Source organism: Struthio camelus, chromosome 25 (genome assembly GCF_040807025.1).
Source record: "Struthio camelus isolate bStrCam1 chromosome 25, bStrCam1.hap1, whole genome shotgun sequence".
Taxonomy (NCBI): Eukaryota; Metazoa; Chordata; class Aves; order Struthioniformes; family Struthionidae; genus Struthio; species Struthio camelus.
The window spans coordinates 3,000,292-3,024,370 of record NC_090966.1 but is presented as its reverse complement, the minus strand read 5'-3'; the positions used below and the strand labels follow the sequence as shown (position 1 = coordinate 3,024,370).

The following is a 24,079-nucleotide window of genomic DNA, read 5'->3' as shown; positions in this document are numbered from 1 at the left end:
CTTTTAACGAGGACTGTAGCAAGTGAAGGCTCGGGGATGGGAGGCTAATTGAGAGCTCCCTGAGGGACATTTTCACAAGCAGTAAGTGACATGAATATTCTTCAGCCTGTATTTATGCTGCAACATTAACAGGTGGGTTGATTTGCATTCAGTGAACCTTGGCAGCCAGGAAGAGCGAGGGGGATTTTATGGGCTGCTCTCCAAGTATTTATTCACCCTCCAGCACTGCCACAGCCTGCCTTCGCCAAGGTCCCCACGCATGGCTTTGCCTCCATGGAGGTGGCCTCTTAGCTAGGACTCCTGCGCCACCAGCGAGGGGTCCCTCCTCTGTCCAGGATGGCAGAGGGTATCATTTTTATTCTTCATACTTTTTATTCTGGTACTGCCCCATCCCTCCGTTTCTTCAAAATGCAGTAGTTAGATCCCAGCAGGCTCTGCCAAGAGCAAGTATTACTGCCGTTATAACCGTACGGCCACACGTAACAAGTCCATCACCCAGGGAGTCTGTATGAGTATTTTTAAAAGCAGAGCTTTGTGTCCAGCTCTCTCGCATCCCCTTGCAACTTGCCCAGTGTGAAAGCACTTCTGGGGAAGATACGGGTAAATTATTGGCAGCAGCAAGCCCTCTAAGGCCCCAGAGACACAGGGGCATGACAAGGGCTTCAAGGAATAGGAGAAGAATATTATAGATGATGCATATATTGTTTCCTCTGAGATATTTATATCTCTTAGGAAAACTTGGGAGGAAACACAATTGCCCTTTGAATTTGTTACTGGAGCATCTTCATAATAAAACATTTCACTGGAGCCAGAAAAGATTTAAACAGGGAAGTATTCAGACTTTAAAATACACTGCAGTAGAGTCACCATAGCTCAGTTCCTTGGCTTCCAGCAAAGCGAGCTCTGCAGAGCTGAACCCATTTCTAGTGCTGGCTTTCACTCACTCATTTCGAGGCACTGCCGTGAGCCACTGAAGGTGCTCGACGTGCCGCGGGCCCGTCCCGATCCTGCACTGCCTCCTGTTAAACTGCCCCGTTAACCTAACCGACAGTTGAGTGAGAGCAGCAGCCACAGGGGATGTGTGCGCCACAGCAGGATAACTAAATATGTTTGCCGGAGAATGGAACAGAACTAATTTTATTTTAAAAATTAGGAAATGAAAAAAAAAATCCATAGCGATCTGAGAAAACATTTATTTTAAGCCCGTACTTGCCCCAATCCTTTCTTATTCCTGCTTAGCCTATAGATAAGTCAATATTATTTAAACCTTAAGCATCCTGTGCTCTCATATATATTATAAATCAGTGCTGCTACACTGTCCTTTATTATCCTCTCTCTTTAGCTGGCTTGGCTAGCTGTTATATTCTGTCTGCTTCTCACTGTACGCTGCTGGAGAAAGGACTAGCTTTTCAAAGTGTTTACATAACATCTAGCGCCACAGTTTCCTGTCCTAGCACCAGGGCTCCTTGGGCTTTCTGCAGGACCTGTGAGCTCTTCAGCTCAAGCACTGGCTGTTATTATATATTTTAATAGTATCCAGGAAAACGCTTGCAGCACACTGCAGATGCTTAAATATGAGCCATAACATGAGGGACAGCATAACTTGTCAAAATGTATCCTACGGAATCGTGTTGTAAAAGTAAATGTGGATGCTCAATAACAGAAGGCTTTTGCAGGACCTTACTGGTTTCATCAGCATTTTCAGCAAAGACATGTTGCAATGCTTCCTTCCAAGCAGCCTGAAACACCTGGAGGTGACACGAAGCAAGACTGGAGCTCTGCAAAAATGCAGCATTATGCCCAGCTCACAGACAATTACCTCCAAATTAAGGGAAGTAATTTCATTTCATTTCAAGCATCCTGTTTGGATCTAAAAGGAAAAATTCACTCTGGTTTTAAGCATCTGATATCTTTTACATGACATTTTGAAATTAAAAGCCAAAATACTTTGTCCTAAACATTTTTAAATGTCATTTGGGATATATGCAATTGTCAATATCTGTTGACATCTGGCCAGGAGGCCAGGGCAATGGGCTCCCGTGGACACCTATTCTGAAGAGGCCTCAGTTAAAGTGACTTGATTCTGGGGAAGGTTTAAGGATTTGTTTTTATTATTTTTTTTTAGAGAAAAACAAGTGACTGACTTGAATTCTGTAAATATCTTGGTGCCACTGATTCATTTTCTTTATCAAAAAAGTTTCAAACAAAGTTTTTTACCCAGTTGTAATATAACATCGTAGTTGCAATAATAAAGTTTAAGCCTTCCGTGTTATCAAAGCCAAGCAATCCTATAAATCCTTCATCTAGAAAGACTGGCATTTCTGAAATACGTGCTTATTATTTTTTGAGAAATACCACTCATTTTTATGTCAGTTTTGAACATCAGGAAATAATGGCATTCCCCCTCAAACAGCTCCTCTGACTTCTGTCTCTCTCCAAAGCAAAGCTGGATCACCAGGGGAGCATTTCACAACTCCAATTTCTCTTTTCAACTGCTTTTTCAAGAAGTTATTCCATATATCAGAAGGCACCTTACTTGGCTGAGAATCAGCCCTACATTATCTCAAACCACCGGTGCCCCGTTCCCACCTTCTGCAGTTTATCCAGAAAAGATCAAAAAGTGAGGAAGCAGAGCGAGTCTTCCCATTCATCCCAATGAGCTGTGGATCTGGCAGGAAGAACCATAACTAAATAACTGTGGCGCTGAGCTTGCAGTCCCACTCTGAACATGTTTAAGTGTGACCTCTGTGTGACTTTAATAATAGTAATAGATATTTTAATGCTTTTTTCTTCTAAAGAGTTTTACAAAAGCTTCCACTGGTCCAGGGAAGCAAAGGCCAAGAGGTGTGAAACAATTTGCCTTGGTCACCTGTGTAGGAATAGAAATGTTTCTTACTTGAGCCTGGTAAATACTGTCTTCCACAGAATATAAATCTGTTTGAGAAGGATTTTCATTTCCCATGAGGTCCTCAAGGCCAGCGGGATGCAGAGTCCACTTGAGTTTGTGCACTGCTAATACCACCATGAAGTGAGATAGGGATTTTGCAAAGGAACCTGTGGGATGTGGGAGCCCACCTCCTATGAGGTTTAATATCTACCTCCTTAGATCCGTCATCTGAAAGCCTTATGTCCAAACAGTTATGGTATCTGAAAATGAAAGAAATAAGTGTGGTCTCCCCCCTGACCTGGGGAGCCGACAGGAACATAGCCCTTTTCTTATGTCCAGTGAAGCCCGTTTAATCTGGAAACCTTGAAAGACGAATGAGCAGTCGTCTTTTCTGCAGCACCACTTTGCAGGGCACACCTGCTCTTCCAATAGGACTGCTCCTAGCACATTACCAACAAGCCTAAAAACATGTGATTAGGAAAAAAAAACCCCACACCGTTAAATTAGTATGGACTACCTTATAATTAATTTAAGATTAATGGGAACAACTGAGTTAAGATTCTTTAATGATAATTACCAAGCAAATTACAATAAAAGAGAACAGAGCAACTAAAAGTAATTATAGTGTACATACATCCTGATCCTGCACCACCTAGCAAAATAACCCATGTGTATTGAGATAACTACACTGCCTTTGACGCGTGTGTAACAGCACAAACAGCGGGGTATTAACAACCGCCAGGCTCCTCTAGCATTATTACTGGAGTCACATGGCCCATGCATCTGATTTTAATTACTATTTGTACTGTTAAATATAAACTCGGCTAGGGTACACGTGCAAGGCAAAGCTGCGAAAAAAGAATTGCACTACAGCTGCAAAGGCAAATGCTCCAAGTGTAGGGAATGAAAGAAACACTTTGGCTCTGCCCTCTTTGTTCATTGTTTGCACTCTTCACCTTTCACATGCACAGTGATACCGTCTTTAATTTCATTTGACCTTCAATAAGACTTCTGCCTACACCATGCAAGGATAGACAGAGCTCAGGCAAAGAGCACATATTCACTACTTCCATTCTGTTGTTATGCTCAAATATAGGTTCTCAGGCTTTATGTGCTTACTGTGATTTAAAGAGAGCAAGTTATTGATTTCTTCAGAAGTTTTTCTACGGTGTTCACTATGTTTGTGTCACGCATTGTATAAACGGGAGGAAATATTCTGCAACGAAATGATATCCTTATCCCCATCATGGATAGTGGGAGAAGGATGGAGTGACCCAGAGCAACCTGACTAACTCTTGATTTTTGGACAGCTTTGCATGATATTGTATGATGGATATTCACGCTTCTCTGCAGCTGTCCCAGCCACCTGGTTCCTCTTGTCTCCCTTTAGATTGGTTTCCCGTCTAGACTCTCTTTGGTTAGATGTGTGGGCAGCAGCACCCAGCACAGAGGTCTGTGTCCTCCAGGAGGATCTTGAGCTCCTACTACAACACAAATAATAACCTAAAGGTTGAGCTCGCAGTTGCACCTTTCAGTTGGAGAACAACTGCCTGATGATATCCTTGGCTTGCCAGATCTCACAACACCCCTCATACAGGGATGTGCCACCCTTTCCCTTCCCGCAGTGTGGTCCCCACCTGGCCACGGGGTGCCCAAGAAGGTCCAAGTGGCTCGCACCAGCTGCCGCAGCGGGGAAGGCCGTGCCAGGGGCGAGCGGCACTGAGTCATTCCCGCTTTCCCCCTCCCGGGATGTCACCGGCTGACAAAGTGTCAAATTGGATTTGGATTTGCAAATTACAACTTGCGGTGCAGCTGAGCAGAACTCCGTCGCTTTGACAAACGAGTGAGTGGCTGATGTTACCCTGCAGGTCATTTGTTAGGAAAGGAGGCTTTTTCCACTGTGTTATTGTTTTTTTTTTTCTCTCTCTCTCATCTTTTTTTTTAACATTGCAGATCTTTGATTCATTGACTCAGACCACCTGAACTACAGACAACAGCCAGTGTTGCATTTTGAATAGGCAAACAGAGCTGTTTTAGGAGTGGCCTCTTTTGAGGGGTTAATATTATAAATGCATCTTAAATGTCTAATACATAATCAAATGCTGTCAAAATGGAAATGGTATGAGTATTGAAACCCAGAGAACAAAAATCATTGCTCATTGCTCTTGCTACCAAAGAAATCAGCTGTGAATTCAGGCTGCAAACTTGCCTGGAGACCTATTCCTGGAAATATCATTACAGAGTGAGCAATGAATGGGTCATGTCAGGAGTTTTCCCCCATTTTAGAGCCTCTGATTCTCAGACATGGACCCCATAGGCTTTTACAACAAAAGGTTGCAAGAGTTGCAGGGTTTCTCTTGGTGCACACTGCTACCTTCTTTCAGGTCCTTGTAAGCAGTCCCCGATATCTGCTTCCCCTTGCATAGGATGCCCTTCAATCCACAAGGGAAAGGGTTGAGTATTGATCAAAAGCAATGCAGGTTTCACTGAAGGGGGAGAATATGTGCTTAGCATATGCATAAAAGTAACAAACTGTCTAGGAAGTGTATGATGGAAGATGATAGCCAGCAGGCGATTGCATAATATATATGATGTGTAAGGAGCAGATTGTACGTATACAGAGGAGACCTGCAGCTTGGATAAATTAAAATTCAAGCTGATGGACAGTTGCTCCCACTGTGTTGCTTTTTGATTCCTGACAAAGCACGGTTATGCCTGCTGCTTGCTCTCCTGCACTAATAAAGAAAACTGAGTGCTGGATGGAGTGTTGACACAGGCCTCTCTGGTACGAGCAATGCGGCAGGGTCAGCAGGTGGAAGCCCTGGGCTCTTTCTGGCAACACCTCCCCAATGGATGGAAAAAATATGGAAATAAATGGAAAAAAAAATATGGAAGTGTTGCTGAGTATGGCCAGAGGTCTTCCAGCCTCAGCTAGAAGGGTCGTGTGGTACCAACAGAGCATCCCTAAACACACCCACAGAGGATGGACGTCTGCAGCCTGCATTAATGCACAGTCCTCACAGAATCACAGAACGGTTGAGGTTGGAAGGGACCTCTGGAGATCATCGAGTCCTACCCCCCTACTCAAGCAGGCTCAGCTAGAGCACATTGCCCAGGATTGCGTCCAGGCGGGTTTTAAATCTCTCCAGCGAAGGAGACTCCACAACCTCTATGAGGGCATTCTGTTCCAGGACTCAGACACCCTCACAGGAAAGAAGTTGTTCCTCGTGTTCAGCTGGAACTGCGTGTGTTTCAGTTTGTGTCCGTTGCCTCTTGTCCTGTCGCTGGCACCACGGAGAAGAGTCTGGCCCCATCCTCTCGACACCCTCCCTTCCCTTTCTTGTACACATTGATGAGATCGCCTCTCAGGCTTCCCTTCTCCAGGCTCAACAGGCCCAGCTCCCTCAGCCTTTCTTCAGAGGAGAGATGCTCCAGTCCCCTCATCATCTTGGCAGCCCTCCGCTGCACTCTCTCCAGTAGGGCCATGTCTCTCTTGTGCTGGGGAGCCCAGAACTGGACACAGGACTCCAGATGAGGCCTCCCCAGGGCTGAGGAGAGGGGGAGCATCACCTCCCTCCACCTGCTGCCAACACTCTGCCTAATGTACCCCAGCATGCCATTGGCCTTCTTGGCCACCAGGGCCCATTGCTGCCTCGTGCTTAACTTGTGGTCCATCAGGACTTGGGGGTCCTGCTCTGCAGAGCTGCTTTCCAGCAGGTCAACCCCCAGCCTGTACTGGTGCATGGGGTTATTCCTCCCCAGGTGCAGGACCCTGCACTTGCCTTTGTTGAACTTCAGGAGGTTCCTCTCTGCCCAACTCTCCAGCCTGTCCACGTCCCTCTGAATGGCACCACAGCCTTCTGGTGTGTCAGCCGCTCCTCCCAGTTTAGTATCATCAGCAAACTTGCTGAGGGTGTGCTCTGTCCCTTCACCCAGGTCATGGATGAATACGTTGAACAAGACTGGACCCAGCACTGACCCCTGGGGGGCACCACTAGCTACAGGCCTCCAACTTGTCTCTATGCCACTGATCACAACCCTCCGAGCTTGGCCATCCAGCCAGTTCTCAATCCACCAAACCCCTGCTGATGAACCAAGCAATACCTCCACTGACACCTCACATGTCACCAGCGTTTTAAAGGCAAGAGATGACTTAGGCACTGGCCATTGTAAAAACGTTTCCGGAACATAGGATTTTCTATAGTAAGCCAGCTCAGTCAGCAATGCAATACCATGACCTGCCAGCTGAGAATATTTGGATTAAGCTTTTTTGCTAAGAATGTCATTCATCTAGCTAAAGTGGCTTGCCACAAACGGCTGAAGCTGACAAGTAACCCACCCCAAAGATAGCTGGTGCAGGGAGAAGAGAGATGGTAAAAGAGCTTTCAGGCATTTCACTGCCCCATTTGCCATTTCCAGAGCAGAAACTTTCAGTCTGAAGTGACTTTTTTTTTTTTTTTTAATTAACCCAATGACTACTTGGGGGAGAGAGTTAAATTTCAAAACTGAAACATTTCAACTTTATCCAAATGTGACGTTTGAATTGACTAGGGCTGAGTTTCAGTGTCTAGTTAGCTGCTTTCTGCGTTCTTGGTTTTATTAAAACATTGGCTTGCACGAACCTCAGCAGATGCTGAACACCCCGGGACAAATGCATTTGCTGGGAAAGGCCCAGCAGAGGCAGGCACAGGAAGGGAAGGCTTTAAAGATAACAAATAACCTGGAGGCAGCCCGAAGTTTTAAAGAAGACAAGTCAATCTTGTCTTATTGTTATTATCTCCTAATAGTTTACACTGTATTATTTTCTAATTACTCAGTGAATCACGCTGACGGGTTGCATGTTTGCGTCTTCGATGCCTTACTCCCATGCCTTTGTTTGAGGGTGTTGTTGCTTTTGCCAGCAGTGCCGTTGCCCTGGTGGGCTCTGTCCTGCTGTCCATCGGCTCTGGAAGAACATGGACATGCTTACTGACTTGTTTTTAGTGACAGTTTCTCATCTGGCTGGTGCTTATCGTGCAACCCCATGAATAATAGAAGGGAGAGTAAATCGTTATATTAATAAAAGTCAAGGAAATATTTAATTCAGCCCCCCCGTGCACTAAATTAAATGCGCCTTTACCAAATTGTCTGGGAGACTGAGCACCGTCTCCTGCAGAGACTGCTTTATCTTGTCTTTCTTTAGGCCACTGACATTTTTATTGTGGCAATGCAGGCTTTGCCAGTACCATTTCCAGCATTTTGCTCAGGGAGTCCATCACATCCTGCAGTGACACGGGCTGAAATAAAGGGCTGTTTCTCTCAACTACTATAAAAGCTCTGGTCACGCTGATAAAACACGCAGTCCCTAAAGGATCTCCTCTTTCTAAGCCTGGCCCTCACTTATTTCAGTGGCATCTGTCTTGCTTTCCAGCCAAAATGGGTTTTGCAGTGTAGGGCAGAAGCTTGCTATGTGCACTGCCATTGATTGCACTTAGCTTCCTATTTTTATTGCAACTGCTGCATTTCAGCTAGAATTCCCTATTTATGCTTTGCCAAATGCCGAGAGAAGATGATCTACTACTCTCAGATGGATTCTACCTGCTCGGTCTACTAAGATGTGTAACAGCCTTGGACACAGATGCAGAAAGCTCAGTTCTGCCTGCGTCCCAATGGCTAGTGCTCCCCATGTGTCCCCTGCGACCCTATGCCTGTGCTGGTTCAGTGCTTGGAGAAACTGATAAAAAATAAGATATTCAGGGCTATGGGTGGCATCTCAGCCTGGACACCAAGAGCCCCGAGTGCATGGTCAGAGTGCCTGCTTGCCAAAGCTCTCTTCTTACCAATCGCTGGTGTGGCATAGCCCATTGTTGAACTGCTGTCTGGTCTTCTCCATCAGTGTTTTCTCATTAGTTCTGGCCTTTCCTGCACACCAGCTGAGCAGCCTTTTTCACTGAGCTTAACTTTGCTATCTCAATAGAAGGCTTTGCTGTGGCTGTTAAGCAGCTCAAGCAGAATGACCCAGCGGCGCCCTGCTAATTGCACTCGTTTCTGTTGGCTAATTGTATCTGCTCTGACACGACTCCAGCTCCTGCTCTGCATGCTGCGGAGGAAGGAGGCTGCTGTGCTTTGCTGCATGTGCTGTGAATTTGGCCTCAACACCCTTGACCTTCTCACTGTGATGCAATTGGGTTAATAGCATGCTCCCACCTTTCTTTGCAAAGTCTTCAGTGGTACACGCCTGGCCTGGACAGTCCCCACCTTCCCAGCTGGACCAGGACCAGGATGCTCAACTTTCCTGACTACTGTTTCAACTCAAGTTCCCCCTTCGCCAACACCAGCAAAGCTGCAAACGGGTCCTGCTTCTGCTTGATGCATGGGGCAAGGAGGGGCACATCCATCCTGTGCTCGTCTGGGAGGACATCTCCTCTTACTGAGCAGAAACTTGGGCGCCTTTCCCTCTGCGCTTGGTGCTGGTGCTGGCTGCTTACCAAGCAGGGCAGGGCAAGCAGAGCAAAGCCTGGCTTTTGCTCAGCGTCCTGACGCTCTGCAGTTTGGTCTCGAAATCTTGCCATCGAGCTCTATGTGCTCCCAGGCAGGGCAGGGCATCCCCCTTGGCATTTCAGAGGGGTCTGATTGCTGCATGTCTCCCACTCACTCCCACTGCCCAAACCAGTTAATATTTAGTTGACAGCACCACCTTGTCTAAAATCATGCGAGTCTGAGTCTGCAGCCAGGTTTGTTAAGGGTGTTAGCTGAAAAATCAGTGCATGGTGGGGAGTGGCTCACTTTCAAGCAAGGCAAAATATTCTGGTATTTGATCTCCCCATTTTATTTCCCGGTAACAGAGCCGTGTCTCCTTGCAGTGTGGATCGAGAAGTGCCAGTCTAGCCCATGGCAGTCATGTTGCTCAGCAGGGGTTTCTCGTTGAGAGCAGCAGGCATACAAATGTAATACACTGATATAAAGGCGTGCGTTTTAGGAGATTTGCATCTATTTATTTAAAATGTTTAGACTAGGAAGTTCTTGGGGAGCTAATGATTATTTATGACCATGTGCCACACCTTCTTCAAATACCTTCTTCAAATACTGACGGCTCTAACCAAACACATGAAAAGCATCAGGAAAACAAGAACATGACAAAGAGCCTGAAAGCAGAAGAAGTCTTTGATTTGGATCCATCCCTTGGATCCATCCTCCGGCGTCTGCGGAGGGCTGGGGAAATGACCCAGTTGCTACCTGCTGACGCTTGGGCAATGCAAGACAGGTAATGCAATGGAAACCCACGGTCACGTCTCACAACCCTGGGCTCCAAAACACCCCCACAAATGCAAGAAGCAGCACATATCCTCCCACAGGTGTGTGCAAACACATACTTACCCTGCAGGCAAGTGAGAAGCCTTTTTTAAAACTGCCAGGTATATTTACAGAATGGGACAGTGGTTTCCCGTCTGGCCCTGCCTGCTCTGTCTCAGTCCCTGGCAATGTCAGACCCAGCCTAACGTGAGGATGTAAGGCCTGATTTTCAGAAAGGCCGAGCCACCGAATTACCTGTAGACACCACATGGTTCTGGGGTGCTCAGCAGCGTGCTGAGCTGTTGTTTAGTGTCTACCTTTTAATAGGGTGAACCCTGATACCAGTAAAGCACAAGAGAGTTTCACCACTGGCTTAGCAAGGTCCAGGTTTTATCCTTAACACTCCTCCTGGGGAGAAGCAGTCAGACAACCCTCCCAGCTCTGAGCCACTGAAAAAAGAGGATGCAAAAACTGTGTGAATTATTTAAATACCCCTGGATCAGAGATTAGATATAATAAAAGGAGGAAGGAGGAGATGTACGTCCAGTGGATGGGGTTGGTGGGAATCAGCGCCTTGGCGCCGTTCTGCTCACGCCACGTCTCTGCTGTCGCTGAGGCTTTGCACATGCAGCAGTGGGAGATGCCTGCTCTATCCTTGGCTGCGTTTTCCCTCTCCTACCCTCCAGCGCGATGGGAAGTGGCAGTTAGCTCTCAGGAAAGTACATCTCCGCTTTGAAAGTTGCCATTTTCACATTCATCCCTCAAAGATGATTAAAAATAAATCTTGACTGGCACAGCTGTCTTCTAAGTGCTCTCTCAGCCATTTTAATATGGGTATGACACTCCTGAATTCAGCAGATCTCTCTGGCTTAACGATAGGTATATCTCAGCTCGTAATCAGGCCCGTATTGTTTTCTTAACAAACAGTGAAATTTGCTCTGACTATCACCCTTAAGGCAACTACTGTTTGTAAGACAACTAAGAGATGATAATTATAAAAGCAAGCACAGCATGTGTACACAAACCCTAACACTCGTAAAGCTTTGATGAATCTGGGGCAGATAAACCACTGCCTGGATTTAGAAGCCCAGAATTATTCTGGTAGCTGATTTAGTCCCTTTTAAGATGCACAAAGCTGTTACTCATGATAGTAGCTCTGGGCCATGTGCTTATCTGAATTTTCACCGCTGAAGCCAGCGTGGGTGCGGCAGGTTTACACCAGCAGCAGTGAGAAAGTTGGTCCAAATCTGCACAGATGAGAAGCTCCTGGGTCACACTGAGGCCACGTCGTGTTCCTCTAGGCATATATTATCTGTACAGACTCTTTTATGACTGCCAGAGAAGTATAAAGGGACTTATGTGAAAAGATCCAGCCCTACTAGGCTAGCTTAACATTAGCAGCATCAGCGCTTCATTTATGTGCTGCTGCATCCTCGCGCCTGAAGACTGAGCAGATGCAAACCCGCGACGATGCGGGGGACGGACTCCCTTGCACTGCCGCAGCCAGCCTGGGCAAGACGCTGGCTGCTCACGGCACCCATCGTGCTGGGAAGTACAGATGAACGCAGACTTTGCTCGGAAGAGCAATTTCTGAACCCTCAGCCTGGGCTTTTCTATGCTGTGCAAGCCCGGAGCTCTGCCTCGTGCACTCCGTTTGGAAGACCCTCCCTCCTCCAGCTATCGGGAAATCCAGTGAACCTGAAAGCTTTTCCTGGGCTGCACTGGGCGGTTGCTGTGGATGCTGGCTGGGTTATAAGCAGCTAGCAGGCAGCTGATTCTTAACATTTTCAAGAAATTCATTATGATGTGTCTTTATGTAGTGACAACTGCAGAGTACTAATCTATATAATGCTTAAGCAGTCTGATGATACTGGGTTATTATAAACACCCCACTCACAAGTGAGCCCAGGCAGCCCTCTCCAGGCTCCGTGCAAAATGCAAGACACTCGTTGCCACAAGCGGTATTGCAAGCGGTGCTGGTAGCAGGGCTCGTCCTCTGCTCTTCCACAAGAGGGGACAAAGAAATGCCAATTCCTATGTGCTCCGCCACAATCTAAAGAGCAGTCTTCAACAAGCAGATGGGACACATTCCGGGTCTCATTTTTAGAGGTGCTGAGCACCTCTGGTGGCATAGGAAGAGCTCAGCACCACTGAAAATCCACCTGTTTCTAACTGGACTTTGCAACCACATACAGATACGCCTATAAGGCCACACTCTGTGCAGGGGCTGGTCTCCAGAGAGGGGGAGAGCCTAGACATCCCTTTAACATTGATGCTGAAGACCCAAGCTCCTCCTGCAGAGAACTGTAACGAGGTAATAGCTGATGAGTCTCTGTTCTGCTTGCACTGCTTTGAGCTGAAGAATTGCACCTTGGCAATCCACCACGCGCCGCCTCTGATCCCATACATGCTGGCGTGGAGGATTCCTACTGCTGCTTCCAGGCTGCTTATGAGATGGGTCACATCTCATTGCATTAGTTATCTAATTGCATTAATTATTATTGATTATTTGAGTCATTGAGGCAAGACCTGGTAGCCGTGGCCAGGAATTAGAGTAGCCACGGGGTGAGATTCTTTGCTAACACCAAGCAGGTCCCCGTGCGCACAGCCTGCAGCCCAGATAAATGCTGGTTCATTTTGTTTTCCCTCCATTGCCATTGAGCTGAAATCTATTCGCTTTCCCCTGGCCTAATAAGAAGTTGTTTGATTCAGGCATGCCCCACTTTGCAAAGTCTGGAGATTGTCAGACGCATAACATAAGAATATAAGAGTAGCTGTATTAAATCAGATTGAGAGCCCATCCTCTCCAATATCCTGTCTCTGACAACAATACGCGCCTAGAGAAGAGGATAAGAATAAGGAGAGCATGTAACAATGTTTCCCCAAAATACTCTGCTAACCTTCATCAATCTGCGGTCAGGGACTATCTAAGCCAGAGGTGGCATCTTCGTATTATTAGTCCTCAGCCGAGTCTTCATTGCGTGGTGTGGAGCAGTGCATTATTCTCTTCGTTTAAACCTTACCTGCTAGTTTTATTCGATTTTTCTGGGTTTGCCCTAGGCTCCGGGTGCTCTCTGGAGGGCTATAGGTGTCGGGGGGGTGTCTTCCCCGATCCCGGCACTAGCGATGCTGGTAGCCAAACCAACGTTGTGCCAAGCACACACGGTCCCTGGGCACTTCAGCTCTAACTGAGTGGTTTGAGGGGACGGCTGCCAGCCTGGCCCTGGGCAGCTTTGTGAGCGCTAGGGAGCTGCTGAGCCCTTATTTTACCAACTTCACCCAAATTCCCAGCAGAAGCTTCACTGGAGAAGCAAAGCAAGGATTAACTGAGCAGGATTTGCTGGGAGATTTTTAACCACCAACACTCGCAGCCTCGGTGGCGGCTAGTCTTTGCCAACGCTTCTTGCCCCCAAGACCTAATTTGCGCCCCAGGGGCAACTTTCTGCGCAAAAGATAGGCAACAATTGGTCTCAACAGGAATGCAGGAGAGCAGTGCAAACTCCCGGGCCCCAGCTGTCTCCCATGGGTGCGCGGGTGCCGTCCCATGCACCCAGGATCCGGCAGCAGGAGCGAGTAGACATGCACAGCACAAAATAACACACCAGCCCCAGCGCTGTGAAATTCCCTCGGGACCCCTAAAGCAAGCAGGCTGTAGGCAGCCGGGAGCATGCACCATCTCAGTCATCGCAGGCTCAGTTTTCCAGGCACAGGATGCCAGTTTTCCCTGTAATTCGGCTTGGATGTCAATATTTTGAACGCTTCCTTCTTTTTCTAAAAGCCAGCATCAGGTGTTTCTAATTATCGCAGAGAAGCACCACATTACTTTATCTGGAACAGCAGGAAAAAAAATACCAAATTGGAAATACTGATTATTTGTCTTGTGCAATTATTCTGGGAACAATTTGCTGGGGACTTATTACATCCTGTGATGCCGATGCACATGGGGAAAAAAAAAAACAAAAAACTATTGTCATGAAAACCGTTCGTCCTGAGGATCACATTCAAGATTGCTTAGCGTCCCCAAGCAAATGTCTCATCTCAGTCCCTTTTCAGCCATCTTAGAGCTCTGATAAACCTAATGTGTCATAATCTCCAGTGGGAGTGTTCGGCACTAATATTTAGGAGTAGCAGTAAGGAAAAAAAAACAGTGCTTTTTCTTTTTCTTTTTTTCCTGTCCCGCAGAAGGGCTGAGAGGGCTTTTTGGAGAGCTATGTGCAACCCGGCAGATTTTCAGCTCCTGATCGCCTTTATTTGAAAAGCCCTTGACTGCCATCCCCTTTCATTGCACCGAGAAATCGATGCTGGCGAAGGGTGGGAAAGAAAACAGGGACACGTTCACTCCCCAGATTTTAAAGCCGCGTACGCTGGCCCGAGGGAAGCTGCTTCCTACTAGCATCTCGTTTACGAGATTAATGGCAAAAGTAAAGCGGCTCGTGTGACGTGGGAGAAATTTTGCGTGGAGAAAAAGGAGAAAGCGGCTGCGCGAAGGAGGAGCACAGGGCGCTGCTTGAAAGCGGGGAGCAGAGGTGCTCTGCGCTTTGCTTCTGAAAGTGTTTGGGAGGTGCATTTCCAGGGAACCTGTCTTAATTCTCCGCAGAGGCTTTATCCCTTCGGTTGCGTTATTTACCAAAAAAAAAAAAAAAATCAACACAGAGCCAAAAAGTCTTAACAGGAAAAAACCAGCGACGTGTCGTCTCGGGAAATCATCCGGACCGTTAACCATTGCTCGGAGAAATACCGAACCACCTTGTGCTCCCGCCTCGGGCTCACACAGACAAATCCAATGTCTGTAAGAGCAGGAGAGCACGGGAATATATGTGAATATAAATGCATGCAATAGTTAGGAGGACTCCAGTACAGGAAACAGAAAAAAAACCAACACTCCCCACCTTTCTGCCTCATTATATGCCTGGAGCGAGACCCCTCCTCTTGGTGTGGAAGAGAATCAGGTCAAAAATCTCAAAAAAGAGTTGAGAACGTTTCTTCGAGGAAAACGGTTCTGAAAACTTCTTTCGGTGTTGAGGCAGGGTCAGTCCATACCTCCCTCCCTTTCGCTTGTGCTTTCATTTCTTTTTGGCTTTTCCCATCGAAGAGCTGCCTTCATTTTGGCTCCCCATGGTCACGTGGGGTTATATTAAAGACGAAAATGGGCATATATAATGATAATTAAAAAAAAAAAAAAAAACGAACTGTCAGCTGAGCCAAATGCTGAAGCCTGCTGTGCAGCTTTATTAAAACAGTTTTCGGTGGCGTGGACGCAGGAGGGCATAACTTACCCAGGGCTGGAGCCCAGCCAGGAGAGGGGGCAGGCTGGATACCAATGTCCCGCACGCCGCACCGGCCTGGGAGCCTGCCGGGGAGCTGGGCGGGGAAACTGAGGCACCGAGCACGAAGATGTTCTGCTTTGCATCTCTTTGCGCAACACCCACAGTATCTTTCCCGCACGCCCTGGGGGCGGCTCATGGCCTGACAAAGGTTTGTGGCAGAGTCCCTGGGAGCCCAGAGGGTTTTTTGGGGTGCGGAGCCGGGCTTAAGTGCTCCCTCACACGCTGTCATCCTTTCTTCTCCCTGCTGCCGCCAGCAAGCCCTGAGGAGGGTCTGGCAGGATGAGCAGTAGCTAAAAAGCCCCCAGGAGCTCTCAAAAGCTGCTGGAGGGCCTGCAGGCACCTGCAGAGGCACCCGCAACGGTTCGCGTGAGCCAGGGACCACGTCCAGCGGCTGCAAGGCGCCGTGGGGACAAAGGTGCTGCATCCCTGCAAGGTGCAAACGCCTGGTTAGCTCTGCGCTTTATGTCGGTCGGCATAGTAACGACACGCACGAGGAAGATTTGCTGGTTGCAAAGTGCAGACGCTTCCCCGAGTGTGACGGCGCAGCCCCTCCTGTGATATTTTCCTCTCCCTCTAAGATACCAGCGGCAATTAAAGCCTGTTAAGGGTGCTGGGCCAACTCCTGGTTCCCGTGCCCCCGCCAGAAAATGTGCAGGGACTGCCCTGAAGTTCAGGGCGAAGTTTCACTGCTGACGGAGCGAGCAGCATCCAGCCCTAAGTGTTCAAAGTTTCCCAGTCGTCGTCATCTTCTTCTTCTTCTTCTTTTTTTTTTTTTTAAATCAATGTCATTTTAAAATTATATAACTGCAAAAAAGCCTCAGAAAAAGACTTAGGAATGGTGCTTCTATTTTATCAAACCTTTTCTCCATTAGTCTTCCCACACAACTGCTGTCACCCATTAGCCTGCCAAAGAGCTGGTACGTGGATGCTTTCTGCTCGGCAGGTAGTACTCACCTGACCCACCCGGCAGCTCCGCTCTGTCCTGCCGGGGATGCCTGGAGGTAGGCTTTACCCATACCAGAGATAGCAGAAATATTAGTGGAGACTTTTTTTTAACATTGCTCCACGCTGTCCTCCAGTCCGGGCCATAGCACAGCTAGTCAAGTAGAAGGAAAAAAAAGCCCAGCGGGGCTGATGCTCTCCTGCGGGAGCCGCGGCTGCTGCCCTTGGGAGAGCCGTGCAGAGGCCCGTGAATCCCCCGCTGCGGGCAAAACTTGGACTCACCTAAAAGAATGCATGCCAAAATACATGGCAATATTCCCACTGAATTTGAAAGGAATTGGATCAGGCTGGTAACTTTTGGGCTGTCTCGATTTTTCTTCTGCAATAGTTTTGATGGGAATTCCAGTTTTTGATCAAGCGAGGGATTCTTTTTCAGAAAGGAGATGTTGTCTTAGGGAAACGTCACTGAGAAGCCCCCAATATCTGAAAACAGCTGTATGTGTCTCCTGACGTGCAGTGATATGCACCCTGGGAGCTAGAGGCTGGTTTACGGGCGCCTTCGCTCTACCACGCTGCAGGGTGGACACCACCAGGGTCAGGTCCAAGCTGAAGATGCTGGAGAATTGCCCTCTCCTGCTTCCCGATGCATCTCTCAGGTAGACTGGCAATTTCTAGAATAATGGCAGGATGAGCAGTAGCTAAAAAGCCCCCAGGAGCTCTCAAAAGGTCACCTCTGTGCTTAGTTGTGGCCCACCATTGTGTAAGACCATGTGGGTTGCTCTGTATGAGAACCACACGCACATGCACACTGCGAACACCTCGTCCATGCGTGCTCCTCGCTACCAAGCCTCAGGACGTTCGCCTTCAGGTGTAGAGCTCTAATACCTTCTCTAGCAATTTCTGCTTTCCATTAAGAGCAAATTGTCCCCGAAAGCAGAGACAACCCCCCCGCCCCTGCCAAATCTTGCAGCAGCAGCAGATGACTGCAGAAATTTTTGTGCAGCAAATTTTCTTCCAGCGGCAAATCGAGGTTGCAACAAGATGGTTTCACTGGCAACTCTTGGGTCAGATCCCGTGGGACCGCTCGATCCTTCAAGTGCCTGGCCAGAGCCGCTCTGGGGAATCCCCAGTTTGTCCCAGCTAGTTAAAAAAATCTGCTTTACAGCCGAGGCCCCTCATAGAGCAAATAAGGCAGACTCCGAACACAGCCCCGGCGCTGCAGGATCAAAGCCTGATTTTACATCATGCAAGAGGTGAACGTCCCCTTTTATCCTCGCAGAGCTACGCGCGAAGGCTGTGCCGGTGTTTAAACGTTTGAAGAATTACTTTTCCTGCTTCCCTCCCTGATGCTATGAAGAAAAGGGCTGGGGACACCCTCTGTGCCTTCGCTTGCTTTTGAAATAACAGCAGCAGGTTTAAGAGGAGAAAGGGCTATTTCCCACCTGGCTCCCAGGAGGCTCTTCAAACACCTAGGAAAGATGAAGAATAAATATTAACTTAAGAAATTGCTCACTTAACTTGATTTAGAAGAAAAGCTCCCTGAGAGAGAGAGAATTTTTAGCCCCCCCTTCAGCATCTAAACACAGAGCTTTCCTGGGTGTTTGCCAGGTCCCGTGAATTTAACCCCGCGGAAAAAGGGTTCAGGTAAAGGCAGGAGAGGTGGAATTACAAGGTGAAGACTAAGTGGAGTCTCAGCGAAGACTGAAGGCCCATATAGGCCAGCCCTCCTGGCTGCTCATTGCCTGGCCCAAACCACTGAATTGCATAGATTTTTAATAATAAAGAAAGCCTAGTGTTTTTTTCTTTTTTTCCCCCCTAGGTTTTTTTTTTTTTTTAATTAAGCCAGCCCGACTCCTGTGGCAGCGTACACAAAGCTGTAAAAAGCTTTGGAGCGTGATTAAGCACCCAAGTGAAGCAGCAGCAATGTTGCTCCTGCTGAAGGCGAGGGGAAGCGCTCCTGGGCGGCGCAGCCCGGCAAGAAATAAAGACGCGAGCCAAAATAGTGGGCGCTCACCCAGCAAAACGCCTTTCATTCAGCCTTTTCTGCATGGGAAAAAAAAAAAAAAAAAAGATGACAGCACCAAAAAAATGCCTGAAGGACCACTGTGCGAAGAGCACTCCCAGGCTCTGAAGTTGAGAGACGGCAGGATTTCTCACCAAAAGGGAGAAAATATTCAGTTTTCTTTTTCGGCCTCCTTAAGATGTGCTGGAAGAATTTCTCCTGCAACATCAATAGATACAGGCTGTCCCCTGCTATATGATGGATATACCGAGCGCCATAAAAAAGGCGCTTGCTGATGGTAAGAGGCTGTAAAATCTTCGCTTTTGAATTTGCTCCAAAGAATTCACGTTGAAATTAGTTCTTCAAGACATCCAGAAGCATTCAAGAAATCCAGAAGTATTTTCATTTCTCTTTTGTTCCCCCCCGCCACTTTTCTTCAGTGGCAGAAGAGAAAGGAGAGCAAAATGGAAGGATGCCAACTGAGAAGTTTAAAATAGATTAAAATCATCTTTACCTGCAGAGCAATATATGTATCCACAGGCACACACACACACACACACATATGTACGCCTGTATGTATATGTATTTACTCTTTTAATGAAAGTAAGTTAATGCTCATGTCAGGAAATGCCAAGTTGATGATGACCATGCCATGATAATTTGAGGCCGCAGGATGCCCACCCCAGCTCCTGAAGTCTTTCACCTGAATCCTTTGCAGCCTCCTGCACGACCCTAGAAAAGAAACCACTTGTATTTGCTTTTTACACACGGCAAGCGCTAGCGTAATCCCCCAAAGAACAGCAGCATCTCTACTCGCTTGGGCATTTGTTTGATTTCTCTCGGGTTTCTTTATGCACACAAGAGGCACGGAAAATTAGATATCAAAAGTTTCCATATTTTTGGATCTGAAAGCCGAGTTATGAAATGCAAACAGTTTTACTACTCTACTGACACTATAATGCATGCGGCAGATTAAGAATTAGACTAGTGACGTATATTTATGTGCTTTCAATATTTTATTCCGGATCAAGTATTTCACCTTCTTATGTTACAACTGCATACAGCCCCAAAACACTCCAGACCCAGAAAATCCCTGTAACGCATGTAGTGCATAGCGGTACCTAGGAGGATTCTGCGTTGAGAATCCTAATTTGATTCCGAAAATTTCACAGTTGCTTCAATAATTTGCCTTCAAGGCAGAAGCAAAACCGAAGCAAATACAACCACCTTGGAACGAAGTCACACGCGGGTTCCCACATCTCTGCTGCTGTCCCTATTGGAACGGGTGCGTTGCATGTTGTCAGATTTGAGGTAGCAGCGGTAGAATTAACTCGGAGATGGTAGCTTCCATGGAAACCCCTATTTGCAAGTGTTTTACGACTGTCTCATAACATGGTGGCTTGAGCAGGAATTTTTTTGCAGCAGTTCTTAGTCAAAGAAAAAGAAACATTGGTGTGCGCAGAGCATCAGACACGAGCAAGGTTATTTTTCTTTCGGGTACGCCAAAGAGCTTAATTTGCCCCGATGAGCATCTCACTCCTCCTGAGGTTTGCAGGGCTGTAGGGAAACAGGACACGCTGAATTTGGGGCTGGGGGTTTTCAGCTTGCCAGTCTCACAGGCAGTCTGGAGGGAAAACAGTTTCGGGTTGAGCTTTCACCCTTTTTCCTCCCTTATGAGCTGAATTATGCAATAATAATATAAAGGTTCAGGTGGAAGAGAGCTTCAAAAGCTTTTATTTAATCCTCTTTGTCTTAAACCTGAGTCAATGTTTGAAGTGAAAACGGAGTTTCAAAAGGCGGCAACACTTTTGGCTAAAAAAAAAAAAGAAGAATACGTGTCCTTTTTATATTTTTGGGAGGCAAGCAAGTTACATCTTGGGCATGGAGGGCAGGATCCACCTGAAATCATTCACTGAGCTTCTCCCATAAAGTTTTGTTCCCATCCAAACTGTATTTTTCAACAGAAGTAGCAAACTCCCCCCGCCCCGCCACAAGGGATAATTGAAAGCAGTGACTTGTTGACTAATAAGCAGTATTTATAGACTCCAGCCCTATTTTTCCTTCAGTGCAATAAGCCCCATAGGTTTTTTAAAGATGCTCTGGCTGTATAAAGAAGTAACCCAGGACTCTAATTAGGAAGGCACAGAGGAGTGACATGGTAATGGGAGCCACTTGCTTAAATAGCCTGAAAAATGGAAATGGTTTCCAAAAGGCAGGTGACCCGGCAGCGTGGGATTTCCCACCAGGTTAGCAAGGCAGCCTTCGAATTTCACGGCTGGTCTTTGTCTGTTTAGTCTTCATGAAGTTTCAATAGAAAGCCTTAGAATTGCAGCTCTGGTTGGACTTGGCGTTGCCCATCCTGCTCCTCACTGTTTACCATCAGTTGTTTTTTTTTTCCCCAAAAAGTTGCTTCCTTATGATAAATCCAGCTGGGAGGCAGAGCTCGAGCACATATTTGGAGTAGGCATGTTTAAAGGAAAAAAGAGCTTTTCTGCACCAACCTGCTCTTCCTTCCTCTATACCCTCCCCATTTTGTCAAGCTACTCAGAAGAGCTAATGAAAAATACTTTAGCGAAGGTGTTGAAAGCAAGAAAGCGGGCAAAGATCAGGGTTGCGTTGTGGTGGGTTTCTAAAGCCCGGCACGACAGACATCCCAGGTGCTGCCGAAACATAAGGCACAATCCAAAACTGCCTTTGCTGTGAGGTGGTACTGGCGAAGGAGGGAACATTTAAGGATGTTTATAGTCCCACAGCTTTTATTTCCCTGGGTTTGTGTCAATACATCATGGGGATAACAACCTTACACCGCCCTGCGGCCGAGCTGCTCAGGTGTTTAGTATCCCGTGACTGAGTCCACGGGAAAAACTCAAAGCTGTGGACAAGTTTCAGCCCCTCCAACACATTTTTCCCCGCAATTTCACGGTAGCCCTTGGGCCAGAAGTGGGATTTTTGGGCCGGCTCCATATCAGCCTGGGCTGGCTGCACATTTGCAGCTCCGCCACTGCAAAAAAAAGAAACTCTCCCAAAGAGGATGGAGAAAACCAGGCTGTAACGGCTCCATCTATTGGGTGAAAATACTCAACAGATAAAATCCCACACGGAAAATGAATTCAGAGCGAAAATATCAGAGAATATTCAAAGCAGTTATTGCCACTTACAGCTTAATTGGCCACAATTACATGAACGCTTCTTGATACTATTCTAAATCAAAAGGAAGGTAAAAGCAGGCTGCTTTTCAGCGATCAGAGCCAAGCAAATTCAAGGCGCTCTCCGGGTAACACGCCAGTAGGTATTTCAAGTTATTGCTGTCACCTCGAGGTGCTGGGGAAAGGGCTTTGCTTTGGGTGTCTGCTGCGGGGCCCCACGGGCCCTCCATCCTGGGAACGGCTCGCTACCTCCAGCGTGACATGGGCTAGCGGGTCGCCGGGGCCAAGGAGGCGACGCTTTGGTGCCGCGTTTCTCCGCGCTCCCGCTGGACTTTCGCTCAAGCGGAGGACCGTGCTGCAGGTTGGCTAAGACAAGCGAGAAGCAAGCCCCCCAAAATAATCGACCGCTTCCCACCCCCACTCCCCCCCCAAAAAATAAAAAAACAGATATAAGCAGCAGGCTGCAAACCCCGGCTTGCTTTCTAGAGGTTTTGCTCGTGTCTGTCATACCACGTTCTCCCCCCGGGGCTGCCGAAGAGCAGAAAAACAAACTCTGGAAGCAGGAGCGGGGTGGTGGTGGGGGGATAGGACTCCCCAAACCGCAGCCGAGGCCGGGGGCGGCAGGAGCTGCCGGGCCGCGCTGTCCCCCTGCATCCGCCGGGGAATAACCGCGGGGGAGGAGGGGGCCCAGCGGGGCCGAGCATCCCTCCCTCCGCCTCCCGAGCGCGGCTGGCGCCGAGCGGCGGGGCTCGCCGCCGCGACTCGCGCCTCGGCAAAGCTGCGCCCCTTCGCCTCTCTTCCTCCGCCTCCTCCTCTTCCTCCTCCTCCTCTTCGCCCGGCGCGGGGTTTTTCCGCGGGGAGCGGAGGGCAGCGGCGGCGCGGCAGCAATGAGAGCGGCGCGGGGCCGGCGGAGCGCGGGGCGGGCGGCCGCGGCTCGGGGCTGAGCGGCCGCCCGGGGCGCGGCGGGGCGGGAGGTCGGGGCGCGGCGGCGGCGGCAGCACAGGGTCCCGCAGCGGGAGGTCGGCGCCCGGCGGTAGCGGCGGGGTCGGAACCCGCCGGGGGCGCGGCGCCATGTGAGGCGGGAGGGCCGCGCCAGCGGGAGGCTCCCGCCGGGGGCTCGCGGCCGCGCCGCTGCCCCCCGCGGCGGAGCGGAGCGGAGCGGAGCGCGGCGGTAGGCACCCGGCTATGCCGCGCTGCCGGAACTGCTGCCCGGCCCAGAGCTCGGCGGCGGCGCGGGCTGCCGGGGGCGGCTCCCCCCGCCGCGCGGTGCCGCTGCTGGCCGCGGCGGGGGCCGGCATGGCGCGGCGCTGCTCGCACTGATCCGGCGGCGGCGGCGGCGGGGAGCGCCCATGGCGCGGGGGCGCCGGGCGCCGCCGCTGCGCACGCGGCTGCACGGGCTGCGGCACATGTGCTCGCGGCGGGCGGCGCTGCCGCGGCGGGCGCTGTGGGTGCTCGCCTTCTGCACCTCGCTGGGCTTGCTGCTCTCCTGGTCCTCCAACCGCCTGCTCCACTGGCTCTCCTTCCCCTCGCACACGCAGGTGCGCACCGAGTGGAGCCGCCAGCTGCCCTTCCCCGCCGTCACCCTCTGCAACAACAACCCGCTGCGCTTCCCCCGCCTCTCCAAGGGGGACCTGTACTACGCGGGCCACTGGCTGGGGCTGCTGCTGCCCAACCGCACGGCGCGCCCGCTGCTCACCGAGCTGCTGCGCGGCGACGAGGCGCGGCTGCGCTGGTTCGCCAAGCTCGCCGACTTCCGCCTCTTCCTGCCGCCCCGCCACTACGAGGGCATCAGCGCCGGCTTCATGGACCGCCTGGGTCACCAGCTGGAGGACATGCTGCTCTCCTGCAAGTACCGCGGCGAGCTCTGCGGGCCCCACAACTTCTCCGCGGTGAGTGCGCGCAGGGCGCCGCGGCCGCGAAGTCGTGGGGGAAGAGCCCGTGCCGGGGACGGTCCCTGCTCGCCACCGGCCTCGCCTCTCCAGCAGGTCCCTGCCCGAGGAGCCCTTTCCCTGGATGCTTGTTGCGCCTCTGGACCCGAGCTGATGGCTTCTCTTTTGCGCTGGCCGTGGGCAAGGGGAGGGTGCGGGGGTGCTGCCACGGGGCGGTCGCCTTTCCCGGTTCCTTTTATTTAAAAAAAAAAAAAAATCTGCAGCCCTCTCGGGTTCTTCATGTGCTGTTTTTCCTGTTGCTTCCAGCATAGTTGTGCCTCTCCTTTTTTCACCCCCACCTGGGGAAAGCAAAGTTTCCTCGGGTGAACTCTCCCCGCAGAGTCAAGCTTATAATTAGCTCTGCTGCAGCCCTTTTGGGAGGTGGGTGCCCCTGGGAGCTGCGTGGGGCTGCCTCCCTTCCCCCCCCCCCCTCCACCCGGGGGGTGCCAGGTCCTTAGCTTGGTGCCTGCTCCCGGTTCATCCGTCTTGGGTTAGCGGGGCTGCACCCCTGTGCAGCTCTGTGGGGTGCTGCAGCGTGACTTGGTTTGCAAATGATGAGCTCTCCTAATTGGAGC

At 49.4% G+C, this 24,079-nt stretch overlaps 1 protein-coding gene across 3 annotated transcripts in view; it reads left to right on the top strand.

The window, feature by feature from the left end:
• LOC104144763 (acid-sensing ion channel 2) overlaps positions 1–24,079 on the top strand; it is a 549,773-nt gene that overhangs the window by 412,084 nt on the left and 113,610 nt on the right. The window contains exon 1 of one of the 3 annotated variants that reach the window (XM_068919187.1): positions 22,961–23,465. The exons of the other annotated variants lie outside the window; for them this stretch is intronic. Coding sequence (XP_068775288.1) covers positions 22,983–23,465 — 483 coding nt within the window. The 5' untranslated portion in view covers positions 22,961–22,982. Of the gene's footprint in view, positions 1–22,960; positions 23,466–24,079 lie in introns of those variants that run through there. 3 annotated transcript variants of the gene reach the window in all.